The sequence below is a fragment of the Odontesthes bonariensis genome, chromosome 3, assembly GCF_027942865.1.
Source record: "Odontesthes bonariensis isolate fOdoBon6 chromosome 3, fOdoBon6.hap1, whole genome shotgun sequence".
Classification (NCBI taxonomy): domain Eukaryota; kingdom Metazoa; phylum Chordata; class Actinopteri; order Atheriniformes; family Atherinopsidae; genus Odontesthes; species Odontesthes bonariensis.
Window position 1 is genome coordinate 12254166 of NC_134508.1, and position 14054 is coordinate 12268219.

Here is a 14054-nt window from a genome sequence, read left to right on the forward strand (position 1 = left end):
CCAATTTGAACATTTTTTGCGGGTCCATTACATCAAAATCTCAAAACATCCATTTAAATGACAGGTTTTATTTGACCATAATAGGAAACTAACCAAAGGGAGATGATACGTTTGCCACGCTCTGTCCTTTACCAGTTAGATTTTGGTGCCGTGAAAACTATTATGGTCTTTAAAAGAATAAACACGGAGCTATTTCAGGAAAGCTTCCCCATTGCCACATGTTTTGGAATCAACAAACGTGTGTTACGCATTTTAAGTTCATTTCAACATGACACTTTATTTAGTAGAATGAATGCACAATCTCATACATACAGCAGAGAACAGGCCTATTAAGTCTAATTCCATAGGCCTGATTATGAAGGAACAAGAAAGATAAAACAGCTGCACTTAAATATCTTTTTAAAAAAAAGAGTAATCAAATATTAACACGTCACACTGCTGGATGAAATATTTTAAACACACACTGGCAAATCCCACACTGTTGATAAAGAGCTACAGTAGATGGCTACAAAATGTTATAGGTTCATAAATATAATATAGTTTGAATACATTTGCTTTAGAGCTAAATTTATATCATTTGTTTCGAACTTACAGAGTACATAATATGAAAAATACCGTTCTGACCCCCAGTGCACAGCAGTTTGGTCTTTGATTTCAGGTTTTAACGAGCTGGAAGGAGCTCTGTGAAGCTGGAAACTGAAACGATGTGAACGCAAATGACAGAAGAAAAACGGATAGCATTTCCGGAGTGCTACAGTTTGTAACCGAGTATAAAAACATGGCTGATGAAATGTGTAAAGGATTACATTCAAATTAGTCCCACAATGGCAAAGAATCAAGAAGAAAAAAAAGACACAGAAACATGCAAAATTATGTTACACCTAACAGTTATTTTCGGTTTACATTCTAGATGTTTGTTTTATGCTACGAAGACTAATTATAAAAATGGCCTAATTGTGTAACAAGAAATAAAAGAGAAAAAAATTAAGTTAATTCTTTCCAAAATAACCGAAAGAAAAATAAAAAAAAATACCCCGAGCAAATGAGTTAAAGTCTTATTAAATACCAGCCAGCAATAAGTCTTACGAATAAATGTAACGGTATGAGACCTGCTCACACCATCATCTAATACTGAGGCAGTCCTCTTCTGTTCACACCATCGACCAGTTAAATAGCACTCACATGGGGGTGTAAGGAGCACTGCAGATTATTTTGATTAAATACAGTATTATGTGGTTAGTTTCATTGTTAGCATGGAAATAAAATGTTAGGTTGAAACTCAGTACAATTCCCACTATATACAAACTCATATATACCGTCAGCAGATTTAGGAAAAAACTCACTTTCTTTAAATTTGCCCCATTATAAACCCTGTCTAAACCCTCCTGTTGCCTGTCATCTCTCTTGGTGACAATTTAATTGGGAATTAAGGCTTAAGATGTTCATAAAGTGCTCTGTATCACACTCAAATTCTCCACGAATAAATGCAGCTTGTTGTTGTACAGTCATGTGCTACTGACATATGACAGGTCTAACTAAGTCTTTTTTCTTTACAGCTGATTTAATTATTCTGTCATAGTCTGCGCAGACAAAGCTACATTTATATCCCAGCACTGAGCTGAATGTAGAAAGCAAGCAAAAAAAAGAAAATTACAATATGACATCAATCCAAATACCCTAATTGAGTGACATCGTGAAATGGTGTCAGTTTTTGATTCAACAAAGCTCACAGAGGCTCAATGCCAGCACTTTAGAGTTCTCTGCCCAAGGTTCAGTTTAGATATTAAAACACTTAGGCACTCCTGTCTACACACGTGGAGCTACAGTCCATGGCAAATTTCATTTTATCAAATGTGGGAGGGAAAAAAAAGACAAAATGGTTGTGTAATAACGACAGATGAGCACTGAGGCATGTTTTTTTTTTTTGCATCTTATATAGTTTAAAAACACACATTCAATGGCATGTCATAATATTTTTCAAATGAAATGTGATAGGAACATCTTTGTGTGTCACACAGTTAATGAGCAATAATATAACTGTTCTTATTATCTCAGAAGATAGAAAATAGTAATTGAGAGTTATATTCTGTAAAAAATTATATCTTGGGAGACTTTTCAGGGTTATTGGGAAGGGATTTTACTGCTCATGTTGGACCAGAAACATTTATATATGAAATACAGAATGACCATACTGGTGTAAGATGCTCCAGAAGTCGGCATCAGTGCACATTCTTATGAGAATACTGAGCTTGAAGTTCTGTTAAACGAAGATGTAACACTGGGAACTTTCCAAGGTTTTTTCAATCTACGGATTCAGTCTGTTACTCCAGTTTCATTCTGCTGAGGTTGCCATGTTTTGCTTTGCTTTTGAGGTCACATTGTATCAGTTGTATAACTGTTTCAGGATGCAAGTCTAAATGAGGCTACAGCTCATATGATGTGGTGTGTGTGGTTGTATGTGTGAGTGTATTCTGCTGCCTCAGACCAAGGTGCCTGGGTCTGCACTGGGCTCCTTTGGGGTCACCTCTTGTATTTGTGGATCTGGAGTCTCCTGATAGAGAGAAAACTCCACTGACCTGTCGAGAAGGGGAAAAAAAAAAAATCATTACAGTACTCTGAGAATAAGAGGCACACCAGTGAAACTATAACTACACGTTAAATATATTTTTGTGACGTTAAAAGTATTTGGCATGTTTGCAAAACAACACAGCTTTAAGCTTTATAAAAGAAGAAATTACTGCCCTATTGCAGCTCTAAATGTTATTTGTAGGATCACTATACCTAGCACAGTGTGAAGAAACAGAGGCGGTCTGACAGCTAACAGTTACTCAGACGAAGAACACCACAGGGGGATTTTTATCTATTTTTTTTGCCGTCGAGTACAGTTCAAACCTCAACTTACATAACAGTTCGAGCGATGGTGGTGTTTTACAGCACGTCATGTTTGTGTCACTTATTTACTTCATCACTACAATTTCTTAACTAAAGAACATCTGTGCAGCAAAACATATCATCACAGTAGCTGTACAATTTATTCTACCACTGATTAACTGTGACTGACGAGTCTGCTTAACTTCAAAACAGTAAAAAAATGAGTGATTAGTAAGTTTGTTAGTTGTTTTTTTTTTCATCAACAGGTTGTAGTTGTAAGTATTTGGTTGGTGTCAGGCCTTGCTGCTGGCTCCCCTAAAAGGTATATATCGAGGTATGGCTACTCAGAGACAAAAATCACTTACTATGACAACGCTGCGGCGTTGATAGAAATACGATTAGGGAATAATTTTGTTGATAACAGTTTATTATTTATATACAGTTAATTGCTATTATTGTATTGTATTATTGTAAGTTATTTTTGTGCATGTGTATGAATTCCAGGTCATGATACTAATAACTACAGCCAAATAAATATACAAATGTAAAAATACTGACCGTCCATGCAGTGGGTGACCATGGAAGCTGGCTGACTGGGGAATTTGGGACCTTTGGAGGTTAGCTGGTTCACCTTGAAGAGACTGGGCCTGGTGCACCAGAGGGTGGGGGTGTGAGAGACGAGAAATCCCTGCCTCATGGCTCTTTGAGGCAGTTGGGTGGTAGCCAAGAGCATTCCTCAGGTACCAGTCCCTCAGCCCTTCCAGAGCCAGAGCTTTATGCAGGCTTCTTGTTGAATCTTCTGGAGTTGGAAGAGAAAACTGTGGCGGTCTACGGCTGAAGGGGGGACCGGACAGCTCAGTCTGATAAGGATGCAGGTTGGGAATGGAGGATGTGGTGGTGCCAGTTGCAGGAAGGGGGGACTCATAAGCTGACAGCAGGATGCCATCCTGGGCATGTTGCTGCAAAGGAATAAAGGGCCCACAAGATTTGGTTCTGGTGACTTTGACCCTGCGTAGCTCAGCTTGGGATCCTCTGAGGACCATGGGGCTGTAAGGAGGTGCAGCACTGGGAAGGTGCACCTGGGAATGGGAAAATCCATTTGTATGAGGAGGCGCCACAGCAGTAGAGGAGCGAGGAGAGGGCATGTCTTGCCAGATTCTTCCTGTAGACTGGTACAGAGGGTGCTGCACTTGCATTCTCTGCTGTTTCCCCCAGATATAGTCCATCAATAACTCATTGTAGCCTACGCTGGGCCCTCTTCCACCCATTGACATACGCATTTTAACCTGCTCAACAGAGCTGTCCACGTTCCTCTCGGGACTGCCTAGGTGAATGTGCCGCAGTTTTCCATCAGTCAGTGCCTCTGAGCTCTTGTAGGGCCCTCCTCTCTGTGGCATGCCATTTCTGGGTGCAGGATCATCTGGGAGGCTCGATCTATCCAGCAGGGCTTCAGAGCTGTTGCTGCGCCTCGCTCGGGAGCTGTATGGGCAGCTTCGGCGGTCTGAAGAGGAGCCTTCTTGAGCCAGTGGAATCATATATGGCACATCCATGCTGCCAGACCACTGCTTCAACCCATTACCACCAGATGCATCTGACCTTTGGTAGAAATAAGCACAACGGCTTGCATTAAAAAAGGACTCAACTATTGATAAAGATGAGTTATTCAACAGAAAATCATTTAATAGGGGACATTTTTATGCCTGAGGTCCAAACATTAACTAGAGTAGCTAAATTGTTACAACCCTATCTCTATGTCTGCATTCACCTAAGTCAGGGGCAAAGAGGCAACCTTAAACACTCAGAGTCACTTGGACCGGGAGCCCCAAAATCCTTTTGACAGATAAAATGAAGATAACACTGCATGTATAGTTTTTTACCTTGATACTATGGATAAAAAAACTATAGTGTGTTGTTTTTATGAAATCACTGAACTTCTACAGAGAAAAGAAACTTTTATTCTTGCATGAACTTAAATTATCCACCTGCAACAAATCCTTCCGGATATTTTTCAGCAAAGGCTGTGAGTTTATTCTGGAAAAATGTCTCGCCACATTTGACTTTTTGTTGTTTGCCAATTTCTCACCACATATTAAGAATACTGGTAAACCAGTCTCGAATTCTTTAATTGAAGAAAAAAGGAAATACATAAGACGCTCATGGGAACCGCAGCAGAGGGATGAAAGAGCCACATTCGGAGACCCCTGACCTAAATCATTAAACCATTTCCAACCAGTTATCACAGTGGGATTGAGCTGTGGCTGTGCTGCATGGGTGCATCTGACAGAGGCAGCCAGTGTCCCACATTACCTCACATGAACGCTTATTGGAGCGGTTCGAGCCAATAGAGGAGTTGCTGGAACACTTCTACCTTCAATGTTAGAAGCACTTCTAGGTAAAGAGTGAGTGGGGCTGTGAAGAACAACAAGGAAACGTTTACTACCTTTATGATGACATATGTCTACATATGTGACACTGTTTGCTCTCCGACAGATCGAACAGGCTGCACTGCCTAAGCTATAGCAGAGGACCGCTTTAAGACAAGTACCTAACAGAACTTGTGACTGAGTTGCGGCGTGTCCTCATCTCGTAGTAAATATCTACTGGAGACAGCTTTCTGCTGATTCTGTGGTCGGGGCTGCCCACAGTGAGCCGGGGCTGAGAAAGAGAGCGCTGGTCAGCTGCCACACTGGGCGAAGACTCTGTTAGTAGAGAAAACACAAATGGTCGTTAATTTGTGTTTTGTAGCCCACTCACTGATGACTAAAAATCTTCATTAAAAGAAACAATGAAACACATGCTAGTGTGGAGTAACAGCAGTACTGTCGCAGCATGTGATTAATTGTTAGAATAATGAGTCTCCTGTTCGTCAACTGAGAGTGATGTATTTTAAATAGTAAAAGAATAACAGTGGTGACTGTGGTCAGCCAGTTCTAGTGACCATTCTTTTTGTTCAGCTCATGGTGAATTTGGATACAAAGTATCTAACTGAGAAAAAAAAGCAGTCTTTAAAGGACAGATTGACTCACCATTGTCATGAGATGTTGAATCTGACATAGAGCTGGTGCTTTCTGACATCACCGTGTCCTCTGAAAAACAACAAACTATTCAGTTTCTGGACAAAGCTGCACGACTTCTTGTTTTTAAACTTAAGTGCAAAGATGGATGTTCCTTTCAGAGGATATTATGTAACACAATGGCTTGCTTTTTTTCCCGCCACTTCCGTTATTTGTTTCTTTTTGGGAAATGTGTTGGTGTGGTTTAACTTCAGTGTACCTGTACCTGTATGACATCCCCGATGGACTGTCCTCTTGCTATTTGGACCATTTCGGTCTGATTCCAAGTTTCTGTACAGAGCACCGGTGATGAGGGCTTTCATCTGCTTTCTCTGGGCAGAGTCATCCTGCAGCCAGGGTACAGCCGGCCACGTTATACCACAATACACCAGCAACACAGCTGCTGCGTAAACACAATTGATGCTCAAAGTGTTGACTTACCTCTACCCTGGTGCTGGGCGCCAGGCCAGCTCTGCGCTGCACCGGTGGGGGTTTCTCTCCTATCTCCAGAGGGAAAGAACGTGGCAACTTCCCAGTCAGCTCCTGTAAAGGACATTCAATAACTACAATTATTCTTACTGGCCTATACGGTCACATGAAATCATACTATATAGATGCCATATAGATATAGATTACTGTGATACTCAAAAAACAGCATCCCTTAATGGTCTATTGCCCTGAATTATGAAATGATGCTGGTTGAAATGGCTGCATTATACTGTAATTTACCCATAAACAGCGGTAAAATATCTCTGCAGAGTATGGCTTCAGGCTTCTAAGCTGAGCTACACTGAAAACAAAGCAACTTCCATACCCAAAAATAGGCACTGAAAGACGGAGTGAGTCACTATACATTCAGCTGAAAACACGGGGATGTGTTAAACAGCTGTTAAAGAAGAGCAGAGGCAGCTGTGGCTTCATTAGCATGTGCTGACAGGCTCTCAGGAGCTATCAAGCCAAAATTAATTTGCAGCCTATTGTATCTGAGAAAATAATCAACAAGTTGCTTGATGCCTCTGAGCTCAGAGGAAAAAATACAGGCTGTTTACTCAAACATGGAGATGTAAAGCTGATGAGTTTAACGATCAGTCGCATCTGTCATCCTAATATATGGGATGCAGAGGGTGAGAACCTTTCTACACTGGCCTAAATCCCTTTAAAAAGATTAAGTGAAAGCTACTCACTGCCTCCTGCAGACACACTTGTTTGAGCTCTCCCACTCTGGCATTGAGAAGAGCCTCCAGGGCCTGCTTCTTCTCCTGCAGAGCTGTGATCCTCTCAGCCTGCAGCTTGCTGTCCTGGCAGCCTTGAACATCTGCAGACACAACACACATAAGACAACAGAATCCATACATTTTAGCACAGATTGCTCACATTAAGATGTAAAGTCCTGTACAAATACGAAACATTCTCAGTCAAGTATCACATTAGCATAACGCATGCAGTTATTTGTGTGTTAATACGGTTTCACAGTAGCTGAACGTTGAAGTGTTTTTGTTTTTGATGTGATTATCTGCTCTCAGTTTCATACTGCTCAGATAAGGGTATCTGGCAGCTGTGAAGACAGTATGTGAACAAAAGGCCTTAACATATGCAGATGTTTATACAGCTGACTCTTCCCTTGAGAAAAACTTTCAGGAAAAGAAAAAAAAAATTTCAGGCCAGTTTAGGCTTGTCCAGGCAGGAGAGTGTGTCAGGAGAAGTCATAATTACTCACCAGGAGCCCCCAAACCCATGGATGTGATCAGTTGTCCTTTGACCTCCATGTGATGTAATTCTGGGGACTTCAGGACTCACGCTCCCAGCCACGTCCTCAACTGGTAAAGAAAATCTGAAACTTAACTGCAGTTGACACGGATGAACGAAACATATTCAGGCTTAGACGTTTTCCTGTCACCGACCTTGTAGCCATAGCTGTCTGGAGGTGTGGAGGGAGTTGCATTTCTGTCAAATTAGCAGTAGATCAGCATGGGTGAGTCCTAGATCACAGGGCACAGGGCACCATCAGCAGGAGCCTTAAAAAGATGACAAATTAATATTTGTAGTAATTATATATATTATATATCAAATAAGTTTAACAAAAATCAGATCACAATTAATGCATAAGACATTCTGAAAGCGAGTGATGGAGTGAGGTTGAATACTAGGATGGTTCCTGAATGAGTGAAATGACCTGGAAGCATCTAAGTGGCAGTCATGATAAGAGCTGGTTGTACTCTAAATTCGAAGAAAAGGTGCTTCAATACGTTCTGTTTTATCTCCTTCTGGACTAAAGGAAATAATTCTGTCCCACAATTCCTTCTGGCTGCAATATTCAAAGCGAAGTTTGATTATTTGCATCCAGTCATACTGAGATTCTTACTAGGTTTCCCTTTTTTGTAGATTTTTATTCAACCTCAGCCAACCTCAATAAAGAGGTCCTATTTTATAATTGATCAAACCAAGATGATGCACAGCAACTATTATCATCTCTGTAAAACAATGTGATAAGGATGCACTAGGTGAGGTACTTAATGCGCTTTTAGAGGAATAGTTTTCTTAACAGCTCTGGTTTTACTACTGCACAGTGGTTTGATCCACATTGCAGTGCAGTTATTTTTTTCAACCACCTTTCCTTAACCCCACAACGTTTTACAACGAGGTCAAGCAAAGGTGCTTAGGAAAAAAATAATAGGAAGGTTCTTTTTACTTTACAACCTTTACTCTAAAATGAACACTTAAATAAAATTGCCAACCAATTAATTTTGTAAAGAGAAAGAAGAATGAAACAGGATAAGTAACATTAATAATCTATGGACAGCTGCATAGAAGGGGAAACTCAATCCCTGTTTGGGTCGAGTCAAAGCTCAATAGTTTTCACTACAAAAGAAAAGAGAGAGAGAATCCAGAGGATCTGAGCCAAAGGCAAGGTGGTGGGATGATTATCAAAGGCAGGGAATAAATGCAATATTAAGTGCAGTTTTTGCTTTTCTCCTGACTTAAACATCAGATCTTTCTTAAATAAAACAGAAACATTTTCAAACAAGTAGCTCTTTCTTCACTCATCTGCAGCAAGTGGGCAGCATCCCATCTGTACTTTTTCTCCACATAGTGGAGGTTCGGTACAAACAAAACCTGTTCCCTAACACCCAATAGACACCTGACACCCAAAAATAGTAGTAGCGTCTTCTGCCAAAAGCCTCTCACTCATCGTTGATCACAAATCACTGCCATAAACTAGACTCCCGCTGTGTGCTTGCCAGTCCAGTAAATCAGAAAACGACTCCTTTCAGCCCACAAATCTACATGGAAGGCCTCAAGGGCTGGATGAGAATTACCCTTCCGAAGAATGCTTCTGCCAGCATCACATCTTCAAAAGGAAACGTTTATCGGTTAGTCTGAGCAGCTTCCTCAAAGCTACTGTTCAAAACCGACCAGCTCTTCGCTTGTCTCGGGCCAACAGCTGTTTTTTGGTCTCAAACACCATAGAGAATGAGGCTCACTTTCTGCGAAGACATACTTGAAATGCTTCTTCCGAGTTTGCATTGGCTCCTGTCCTGGTACTGAACCAGTAACTGCTGTTTGCTCCTGTAATGCGTGAAAACCCCCAGCATGCCTGACCTCCCATTGACAGACAAGTGGGAGCCTTCACAAAAAACATGTGGCAGACTTACGACCGCCGCTCAGACAAAAGCCCTTCACATGAATCCTGTTAGACAATACAGAGCACATCATGATCAGATTTTAAGTTAATGTAATAAACTGAGGGGGGACTTTCACCTGAGAACAAACAACACAGTGTTATGTCTGTTCTCGGTTGAACCGCAGAGCTGTAAACCCTCTGAGAGAAGTCGTCGAGAAAAGATGGACAGAGACATTTGGTATTCATCTGGGCCGTCGCTGGGCAGCTGAATACTGGAGCCAAAAGGTTGCCATGCCTCTTAAGAATGGCTCTGTTCTGCGACGAAAAACATTTGCTTGGGAATTTGGTGATCTTGCTCACTAAAATATTCCCGTGATCATCTAGTAGAACGCGTTTTTGGCCCCGGCTGCTATACTTTATCTTTTCATTCTTTAACTTGTTACAATGTAATAAATTTAGAGACACTCTCCCTCTCAAAAAATGAGAAGTTAAATCCAGTAGTATAATACAACTTTCAGACTAATACACGTGATTTTGCTGCTGGAACTTTGCTTGACCTGATATATATTGTTGGCTAATTTTAGCTAACGTTAACACGTAGATATTGTTGTGTGACTTATGTTATTGAGTCTTTTTTTTCTAAGGTCAACACACTGCGCCACCAGCATCTAAATGCAACACCACAGTCATATTTCACAGCTCTGGAGCTCATCGACTCCACAGAAAAGAAGCAGCTTCATTACATCTGACAACCTGACTAAAGTCATTAAATTATTCCTATCTGTATGGACCTGTTGTGCATGACGAGCATCAGATGAAGTATATGAAATAGCAAAAATCTATACAATACAACCAGCGTTTGCTGAGTTTTGAATAACGATTCATTTCTTGCTGTTTGGCAAAGGTTGCGCCACAAGTCCTGAGAGCTTTTATATGAGCGGCAGCGGTTAAGCTGAAACGAAAAGCTGCCAACTACAGAGAATGACGAGAAAAAAAATGAAGATGAACTGCACAAGTGATGCTTTAATCACTACCATGTCTAATAAACAACACACCTGACGAGATCAGTGGTTGCGCTCGTGCTAACTTTTCAAACATCTGGCGTCACATTCCTGAGAAGTGCCTGCAGGAGAGCTGGTGGGACAATGAAGAATCAGATAAACCAGAGTCACCGAGATCAGCATCAAAGAGAGGATCAGATGAGATGTGAATAGAAGAGATATGAGCATCACACCATCATCAAACACATGTTGACTTTACACCTACAGGGGCTCTGGATAGGGGAATAGATACCACAGGGGAGGCTATGTTGATTAAACATGAGCTGTGCAATGAGAGTAAACTGCTCCTGCGCAGCTCGTATCGCACAAATGCAAATCAGGGAGGAGTTTAATATTCAAGTCCAGAGGGCTGAACACTGAAGCCTGTACGGTAGGTCTGCTCCTACCGTGTTCTCACGAGGAGCTGCACTCTCTCTTCAGATTTAAAGTAGTACATGTTATATTTCAGCATCCATAGTAAAGCTAAATTCCGAAGGGCTACAGTTTGATATGCCTTTTTTTTTTTTTAATCTCTTGATAAACATGATGTCTCTCAGCTCCTAAAGAGATTTACTCTCCCTGCAGTCAGTTTTTATCCGGCCAAGGATTCCCAGGAAAAGGGTAACTGTTGTCAACAGTATAAATGCAACAGATACATTCATGACTTTCAAATGTATGGGTCAATATGTTCTCATCGATGTTTCTGCAACAGGCTCTTATCTGCTGCATGTTGTGTTGGTGCCAGACAGTGTGGAGCAGCTGCTCACCTCCAGCCTGGAACAGGTGAGGCTGCTGCCTTCATACTGACTGTTGGTGTTGACACAGCTGCCACTGTTGTCAACTTACACATGGTCACCAGATTAGGGTTACAACAAGCACACAGCTCCTGTTAAAGCAGCATGAGGGTCTCACACTAGTTCAGGGGAGGTCAGACTAAGCAAATAGTGCTTCGAAGTGTGTAGCTTTGAAATATCCGCGACGAGCGTTGGAATGCCGACTCTCACTATACACTCAACAGCCTACAATGACAACACTCGGTGTGTCGTTGCTGCCTGCGTTTGTCCTCCGACGCCCTCTCACTTTGTTTGGTCCAGTTCGCAGCTGCAGCTCATTCACTGTGGAGGATTTAACACTGGACCATCCCCACCTGAGCAACCCCAACCACAGAGCTGTGCAGGGCTAAGGTGACCCCATCCCCCACCAATCCCCTCACCTATATAATCTCCTCTTGCGCACTCCATACCCGTGAAATACTGATTTATAATTTGCTTATGAGTACACAGCAGGGTTAACATGAGCTGACCAATCATATGGCTCCATTTCTCCTCCCTGGCCTCGACACTTACCTGTGCACGTGTGACAAAAAACTACGGGCAAAGCAGAGCAAACCTGGTGACTGCTTTCCACCTGAAATCCTCTGAGCTTAGGTGGGGGGAGTAATAAAGAAAGGAATGTGGCTCTGATGTCCAAGGGGATTATTTTTTATACAATTTCCCTCAACTCTGTAACACCTGGAGAGATTTCTGTATGTATTCCAGTGAGTGTTTATATTCTCCACAGTGGCTATAATCCACTTTGTTGATTTTGGACAGTTTAATGCTTTTTCATTCAGACTTCTGAGGTGAGTTACATGCATTACTACACTTGAATACACAAAGCCTGATCCCATTCTTTTGTGCTTTTGTGATTTGAAGAAAAGTGGGTGAATACTGTCTCCCGTCTCCAACATGACTGCCACTAGATAAGGTCTGGGACTTGATTCCCTGAGCTTATTTTCCTTTTAAATCTGCAAATGTTCAAGTGAGAAGGTATTTAAAGGGCTGGCTCCAGACTTTACACTCTCTGGGTGCTGTCAGTCACCTACTTCTGAACCAGATGCTCTCATTGTGTTAATCCATGTGTTCAGGGCATCATAAAAGAAGTGTCACCTTGATGTAACAAAATAACACGAGTTAAATGGGATCCTCACTAATCTGAGTCAAGCTCCAACTTCACTTTGTTTGATTGCATTTTAAAGCTCCGAATGGCTTGAAAAACTTAAGCAGTGTTGCATAGCAAGTAATGAGAAGTGCAGCCAAAGTTGAAGACAACAGAAAACGCAGGGGCAAAAACAAAAGACCAACATGTGTGAGATCGCAGCTAACCTGCAAACTGAAGTTCTTTGTAATGGTTCGGATGTTCTCGGCTGACACTGCCCTAAGACAGTAGCAATTCACACTTTCAAAAAATGCTTGGCAGCTGAAAGGAAAATACGCTTATGAAAACAGAGAGGTGTTTCCCAGACACACCAAAAGGTGGGGGAGCGGTGAATCACCCTGAAGGCACTGACTGACCCACACAACACTTTATGGATTAGCTTTTTCTGATCCTGACAGGCATCCCTTGTTCAGGAATCTGTTAATAATAGGGCTTAACTCTCCTGCATGAGACCCAGCAGTTTTTGTAGGTGGGAACAGAGAGACCAATGAGAGACAGCAGTAACAGGATGCTTCTGCCCGTTTAAGCTTCAGCAACAGGGAAAAGTTACATTGCCTGAAAGCCTGACACCAATTTTTTTTTTTATTAGATTTTTTTTTTTCCAACTCCTTTAAGAATGCCGTTTGCCTATTCAGATGCAGTAATCCGGGTATTTCCTGCCTTCTAATGAAGCTGCCACACAAACAGTGCGTTCCTGTTAGCTGAGAACAACGCGTTCACATATGAGAGAGAACATTCGGCCTTATTCCGTACAGTCTTTGCGTTTAATGTGCAGATGTGTCATTTGGCATACGGCGCGTGCTGCCTCCTGAAGCCCGGCTTGGAAGGCTGCAGCCATCCTGTATCTCTGCGTGGTCGTTGCAGACGCCAGCCCCGGCTCATGATGATACACACTGGACTAATTCATGGAAGCAATAACATACCCCAGGTGTGTCACGGACTGCCACGCTGTAAAAAACCCGTTCGCGAGAGATCAATGTACGATCAGATATCTTTTTCTTTTATTTATCAGCGTTTTCTAGACTTCTGCTCGCGTCGAAATATAAATATATTTATTTATTTTTACTGTTTACTGATATACGCTGAAACGCCCAGTTAAGATAAGAAGGACATCTTGGAGCTGAGCCCCCTCTTACCACAGAGCATGACCGATGTCTTGGGAGGTCTCCGCGGTCCTCTTTTGCAAAACAAAGCTGTAAAAAATAAAAATAAAAACATTCCTGCGCCAGACCGCAAGACGAAATGCTTTTTTTTTTTTTTTGGAAGAAGTCTTCAATTAACACAACGTGCTGATATTGGCAATATGCGAAAAGAGCTCCAGTCTCATGGTGGCTCCGCGTGCCAATTGTAATTCACCAGCAGCCTCGCGACCTCCGCTGCGTCGGAGCGCTGCGCATCTCAGCAGACCTGCTTTCCGACAGAAGAAAGGTCTCCCTTCTGCACCGAATCAAAACCCGCTGTTTTACACAGCCGACTGACTCAACACGGTCA

At 41.9% G+C, this 14054-nt stretch overlaps 1 protein-coding gene across 4 annotated transcripts; it reads right to left on the bottom strand.

Moving 5' to 3' along the window:
* Positions 1-276: 276 nt before the first annotated feature.
* Positions 277-14013, bottom strand: ccdc120b (coiled-coil domain containing 120b). Of its 4 annotated transcripts, XM_075460304.1 has the most exons (12): positions 13700-14013; positions 10602-10680; positions 7826-7939; positions 7642-7741; positions 7109-7239; positions 6366-6467; positions 6151-6271; positions 5898-5957; positions 5417-5570; positions 5179-5280; positions 3430-4467; positions 277-2576 (listed from the first exon to the last, which is right to left on the bottom strand). In XM_075460304.1, exons 4-12 carry the CDS (start codon positions 7688-7690, stop codon positions 2480-2482), a joined length of 1854 nt encoding a protein of 617 aa, XP_075316419.1. In that variant the 5' UTR covers positions 7691-7741; positions 7826-7939; positions 10602-10680; positions 13700-14013; the 3' UTR covers positions 277-2479. The 4 variants fall into 4 exon arrangements, with proteins under 4 accessions (XP_075316419.1, XP_075316420.1, XP_075316418.1 ...); XM_075460305.1 differs by lacking the exon at positions 10602-10680 and having other exon boundaries at positions 7826-7903; XM_075460303.1 differs by lacking the exon at positions 10602-10680.
* Positions 14014-14054: the final 41 nt, after the last annotated feature.